Source organism: Engraulis encrasicolus, chromosome 24, assembly GCF_034702125.1.
Source record: "Engraulis encrasicolus isolate BLACKSEA-1 chromosome 24, IST_EnEncr_1.0, whole genome shotgun sequence".
Classification (NCBI taxonomy): Eukaryota; Metazoa; Chordata; class Actinopteri; order Clupeiformes; family Engraulidae; genus Engraulis; species Engraulis encrasicolus.
The window spans coordinates 8169677-8176458 of record NC_085880.1 but is presented as its reverse complement, the minus strand read 5'-3'; the positions used below and the strand labels follow the sequence as shown (position 1 = coordinate 8176458).

The window sequence follows — 6782 nt, the reverse complement described above, 5'->3', positions numbered from 1 at the left end:
TTTTTGAGTGTATTTGTCCTTCCTTGATGAATAATGCATTAAGTGTGCATGCACAATTGCGCAAACACATATTTATTCTCTCTCTCTCTCTCTCTCTCTCTCTCTCTCTCTCTCTCTCTCTCTCTCTCTCTCTCTCTCTCTCTCTCTCTTTCTTTCTCTCTCTCTCTCCCTCTCTCCCTCTCTGAGACACACACACACACACACACACACACTGGGGGGGGGGGGTTGTTTGTAGCACACCTGCCTGTTCCAAGTCATGCCATTAAATAGTGAGACATCCTAGGATTTGACAGTGCATGCCTGATGTGACACTCTGAATATTTCACCACAACAGCAGTTGAGAGTTTCGCCATTTCATCAAAGTGCCAGCAGAACCAGCTTTCGGTTTCATAACAATGCCTACTGTTTTTTTGACAAATATAATATGGGCTAAAATCCTGCAACTTAACTCACATGACCATTAAGCAGTCGTTCCCTTTGCTCATTTTCTCTGAGCTAAAAATTACACTCGTGATTAAAGACCAGCAAACTGCTGAGATGTTCTTTGATTTCTGTGATTCACTCCAGCAGCTGCCCAGGGCCCTCTGGGAGGACCGCAAAGCCCCCCAACAGATGACTTCATTAGGCAGGCAGGCAGGCTTCGCTGTAGTCTAGCTCACAGCTCACAGTCTAAATCTGCAAGACAACTTCATCATCATCGTCGTCATCTTCCCTGGCAGTGTGATGCAGTCACGCACTACTATACAGCTACTACAGTGTGTGTGTGTGTGCGTCATGGACTACATATTGTATACAGTAGGCCTAGATTGTTAGGTCATTGTACAAAGATAGTTTGGCCCACTGTGTTGTTTTTTCAATCATTATTGGTCCTCCCAAATACAAACTGTTATAACTCTCTCTCTCACTCACACACACACACACACGTCCGCCAGTGTGCTTGCACAATAGCACATACAATACACATATACACCTACACACACACACATGTTGGCTTCATACACCTTTCAAACAAGGTCTGTTTTATGTCTCAAGTCTCAGTTTTGTGCATAAACATAAACTCTTCAGATGTGCTATGGTTTGGGGTCTGTTTAGAGGGAGTAGCCTAATTGTACAGTATGCAAACTCTGGCCTATACAGCACTGTTTTGCCATCATGTGTGCACGCGGCGCAGCACGTTGTGTTGACACAGACAGCGGATATAAAACAGCGAGGAGTGGCTTTGTGGAACCGAGACGCAGCTCAGCCAGGTGTGATGGAGGGTGGCACATGGTTAATCTGCCATCAGGCTGTCTGTTATTCTTGTAAGGCTGTACAGGGAGGCGACTGGTGCTAGATAGGGGAATTCCCCAACAGGAGCATCAGGAATGTTTATGTTTAACAAAACTGGAGCTTAGTTAGGTCTACTGTCAGTCACAGTGACACACTACTTAACCACAATGCACTTCGACAGAAATAAAAAAGAAATGAGTCAATTGACATAACCAAAACATGACTACCAGGCCTATTGCAATAAGGCTGTTTACACATACGGATGCTTTTGAAAACAAATCTGATTTCAAAACTGTAGTTTAACGGTTCCTTTTTCAGTAGTTTCTATTTTCATTCACATGTCATGTAAATGCAGTACGTAAATGGATAAAAAAAAAAAGTCTGCTCAATTATCCACATGCGTGTAAACAGCATCTTGAGCCTACATTGAATTACAATTTAATTTTAAACTGCTGTATGCTCAGTGCTGTCTGTCTGTCTATCTATCTATCTATCTATCTATCTATCTATCTATCTATCTATCTATCTATCTATCTATCTATCTATCTATCTATCTATCTATCTATCTATCTATCTATCTATATATCTATCTATATATCTATCTATCTATCTATCTATGTAAAACCAACATAATGATTTGTTGCATGTGCACATGTTGGCTAATGCAGTCTTGGCTGTGCCCACTCACTGCAGATTGCTGCCAAGCCGCCACTGTATTCACCACCTGAAGGGAGGAGCCATCATATCTGTGACATGTTAATTATGCAGCTCTTCATGCCTCATGTGAAGGCATCCGTGGATTAATCATCTCTTCCCTGGAAATCCAATAGTGCTCCTCAACTGGCCACACAAGGCTATTTAACTCACAGGTTGTCCATAGAATAGTGTTAGTGTGTGTGTGTGCGTGCGTGCGTGCGTGCGTGCGTGTGTGTGTGTGTGTGCGCGCGCGCATGTGTGTGTGTGTAATGGTAACTCCTGACCAAGATGATTCCCATACAAAAAGAGAAGTCCTGTCCTATAACTGTTTTCTGGGTATTGCTCCATCATGGGTATGGATAAAACCTAATAAAAGTCAAGTCCATCAAGTGTTCCAGTTTTCATTTACACACACACACACACACACACACACACACACACACACACACACACACACACACACACACACACACACACACACACACACACACACACACACACACACAATTTTAATTAATGGTTTCCTGTTAAAGACCATATTTCTGCAACATAATAAATGCATTACAGCAATAGCATGGGCTAATAATAATAACACCATAATAACAATGCACACTTTTGGACACCCCCCTGGTTTTGGGACGCATGCCACCTGCTGCGTAGGCCTACTAACTATTGTCTTTTTAGTGAGGGGACAAAGAGTCGTTGGAATAGCCTACCCCAGTGTTTAAAAAATAAACTGACTAGGCTTATTATATTGTATTTAACAAAGACGACCGCTTAGTGGTCGGCAGACTGCTCTGATCATGTTCAAATTCCTCCTTTCCCCTCTACATCCAGAGGGTCGCAGTATTGGACACACTTTTCTAGCAGAGAGATAAAACCGGAAGCGATAAAGCCAATGACTGTATGGCAAGGGAGCGGAGCGAACGGCAAGAGAAAGGCAGCTCTCCGATGTCGGTGCGCGAGACTCCTGCGGGGTTTCCTGGACTGAACGGGTCGACAGGCTCAGTAAGCTGAGGAGGAGTTCAGGACCTGTGTAGGTGCAACAACTGCTTTCAATTCCGTAACAGACACCCTCCGTTTTTGTCAAGTCTACTATGGATTACAAGTTATTCACATTTTAGTCTCACTTTAAGAGCAAGTGATATATTGTAGAGTGCGTGTTTCTAGAAAGAAAAGAGTGCGCGCTTGGGTCGTCTGGGGACTTCTTTTTTTAATCGCGGTAGAAGGATTTTTGGCGACTCTTCATACAGGTGTGGACTTCTACTCCTGGGTCCCTTAACGTCCCCCAGTAGGAAAACCATTCCAGTCATGGAGCTATCTCCGAGGGACGCCAAGCAACGGCGGCGGGAAGCGAACAGAAACTCAACACATCTCGAGAGGCGGACGACTCTAAAGATATCGCCGGTTAGGATGGCCGCTCTCCTCTCCTTCAGCATACTCTGCACGAAAGGTATGTAACCTGAGGTGATAGTGTGTGTGTGTTTTGTAACTAACTGCCTACGCTACACACTTCGCGTGAGACTGAGAGGAGTTCTACCTCTGGTTTTGCCGCTGCCATTAGGGTAGAGCTACAGTAAAGTAGGTTAGAGACAGTGTTGCACCTTGAAAGCTGCTTGTCAGGTTTGGATACAACTTGTTACTTTGTTGACATTCGTGACTGTTTGTAGCCTAGTTTTTAACGAGGTGAAACAGTTTGTCATGGCGTCTTCTCTGGAAACAAAGTATCATCTTCAAAAAACATAATGGAATGATTCATTGTCGGCAGCACTAACTTACGCCAGGTCTTGTATAAAAAATGCCGCGGGCGAGACAGGTATTATCCTAGGCTACTACAGACTTTAGCCAGCGTTACTGATATCCTATGAACCGTCTGAGTAGTGGCTTACCTAGCCAGTTTGGAATGAACTGTAGCTTGCCACTGGGAACGACTCCTCTCTGCCAATAGTTCGACCAAAATGACATTGTTTAGAGTTCTGGTCAATGAATGGTTGCTAACTATTATTTCACATGGTCTATGTGCATTTAAATCTACTCGCATTGTATGGTGTGGACAAGGTAGTATTCCTTTTGACATTGGACATGTAGCATTTGGCATGCGTAAAAACCACTAGACAAGGATATAAACGAAAAATCAGAGGTTTCGGACGTTGCATTCACCCAAGCATCTGTTTCCATAATGAGGTAAATAAACTGGCGAAGTCCTCATGTTTGAAGGGTGACTACAAGAATGGAGCGCCTTCAGGACCTCAGCCCTAAATAGCACCATGGGTCCAGAGACCTGGGCTTGTTGACATTTTCTATTGAAGATTGTTTAGACGTTCTGCTCTACCTTGCCGATCTGACACGCTTGTATGACTGCCAGTCATGCGTTTTAGCGGCGCGTAAAGAGATAAGGCAAGTGCTTGCCAAATCTCCGAACGTCATCACAGAATATATTCATTTTCAGTGAAATACTAAAATAATATAAGACCATTTTCGAGACAATGTTTCAGGTTTTAGAAGTAACATTAGGTCAAGGGAGGGTTGTTTGTCAGGGCAATTCCATTGTGCTATCTTTGAAATTCGAGGCGTTCCATGTTGATGGAAGAGATTTCTTGGAAAAAAAGGGGGACGTGGATATTTACTTGTAGGCTTTTGTTCTCAAGGAAAATTACTGAGTTTCCTTTTCTTTCTCCTAATGAAGATTGTGTGTGTGTGTGTGTGTGTGTGTGTGTGTGTGTGTGTGTGTGTGTGTGTGTGTGTGTGTGTGTGTGTGTGTGTGTGTGTGTGTGTGTGTGTGTGTGTGTGTGTGTGTTTCGGAGGGATCTGTGGCCACTCACTTCATTAAGGATGAATGTGTCCTGTGTGTGTGTGTGTGTGTGTGTGTGTGTGTGTGTGTGTGTGTGTGTGTGTGTGTGTGTGTGTGTGTGTGTGTGTGTGTGTGTGTGGCGGGGGGCATTCTTGTCTGGGAGGGTGATGGTTTGTTTTAAGATGCATTCCACAGATAAAACCATTTCAACATGTTCATCGGGAGAGGGACTGTCACCCAAGTCAAACCCAAAGCCCTGGAACATAATCTCCCATATACTGTGTGCCTGTGTGTGTGTGTGTGTGTGTGTGTGTGTGTGTGTGTGTGTGTGTGTGTGTGTGTGTGTGTGTGTGTGTGTGTGTGTGTGTGTGTGTGTGTGTGTGTGTGTGTGTGCGTGCGTGCGTGCGTGCGTGTTATGTAATGCTATGTTATGTTATGTTTGTGAGTATGCAGATGAGATGGTCATTACTGGACATTACTGTGATTAGTAGTTGATTGACTTGCTCATTACCAGTTTGGTAACAACAGGCTTATAACAGAGGCTCTGCATTGAAGCGTTTTCTCAATCTGCTGTCCGGGTGCTCATCGTGTGCGAATCCAGTCAGTGAGCTCAATATAGAGTCAGCGTAACAACAACTTGATTCAGTGTTTTGCAGGAGGAGTGTTGGGAAAGTGGAATGAAACAGACAGCAATGCAGCAACAGCAATGATGGTCAGAGGAGAAAGCCGTTGAAATCATGTTGAGTTTATGTTTATCACACAGCCATGGGGGCCGCTGGGCGGGGAGGGGGGGGGGGGGGGTGGGGGGGGGGGGGGCGGGGGGGGGGGGGGGAGTGGTACAGATTCTAAGGGCCCAAGCACTGATAGGAGCCCTTAAGGGGGCCCAAGCACTGAGAGGGGCCCTCAAGGGGGCCCAAGCACTGAGGGGCCCTTAAGGGGGCCCAAAATTTGCATCTTTCATGGGGCCCAACATTTCTGGCTGCGCCCCTGCGACACAGCACAGAACAGGAATGGGTAAGGCGGAAGTAGCATTCAGCGCAAGTAGCATAAAAGTGTTTTCTAGTAAAGGGAGGATAAATCACAGCACACTAGTCTTCTTTGCCAGCACCTGGACAGTGGTTGTGCACAGGGACTCTACTTTGAGTAAAAAGTGTGTTAGAAGTGAATACAGTTCAAATCGTGTCAGAGTTTATGGCCAACATACAGTAACAATTCAGACTTAACTCCCTCCTTGCAGGACAAGGGGTGGGGGTGAGGGTGGTGGGCAGTTCATGCAACAACAATAATGCTTCTCAGAGGAGAAAACAAAGAGCACATGTTCAAAACACAATACCAATTCAGCCTTAACTCACTCCTTGCATGAATGGTCGTGGTGGTGGTGGTGGTGGTGGTGGGGTGGTGTAGTAGTGGTAGCAGCAGAGGAAGCAACACTAATGATGGTTAGAGAGGAAAACAGCACAAATTGTCTTGAGTTTGTCAATTCTGTCTCAACTCCCTGGTTGGATAAACAATAAGGGGAGGAAAGAGGTGACAAGTGAACATGATGATGATGGTTAGAGAAAAGTCATATTGGAGTTTATGCTCAACAGACAGTAACAATTCAGCCTTAACACACTGCTTGAATGAATAGTGGAGGGAAGGGGGGATGAAGAATAGGGGGAGGGATGGAGGGAAAGAAAGAGAGAAACAGAGGGATCAGCAGCCATGCCTGTCGGAGAAGAGAACACAGCTCATTGTCTGCTCTACTGTGGTGTCGCCACATCCCACTTGCCCGCCAGCCACTCTGGGCTCCTAATGTAACCCAGATCCACTTTTAGTCTCCTCTCCTCTCCTCTCCTCTTAGGCAAGACTTCTCTTTCTTTCAGTCTCAAATGTCCATGCCTCCCCTCTAGATATGTACTAACACAAGCACACACACGCACGCACGCACGCACACGCACACACACACACACACACACACACACACACACACACACACACACACACACACACACACACACACACACACACACACGCACGCACGCAG

General features: G+C 45.3%; 1 protein-coding gene across 1 annotated transcript in view; it reads left to right on the top strand.

The window, feature by feature from the left end:
• The first annotated feature begins 2888 nt into the window (after nucleotides 1-2888).
• Nucleotides 2889-6782, top strand: part of ptk7b (protein tyrosine kinase 7b) — a 164167-nt gene continuing 160273 nt past the window's right edge. The window contains exon 1 of the mRNA XM_063191794.1: nucleotides 2889-3418. Coding sequence (XP_063047864.1) covers nucleotides 3277-3418 — 142 coding nt within the window. The 5' untranslated portion in view covers nucleotides 2889-3276. The remainder of the gene's footprint in view (nucleotides 3419-6782) is intronic.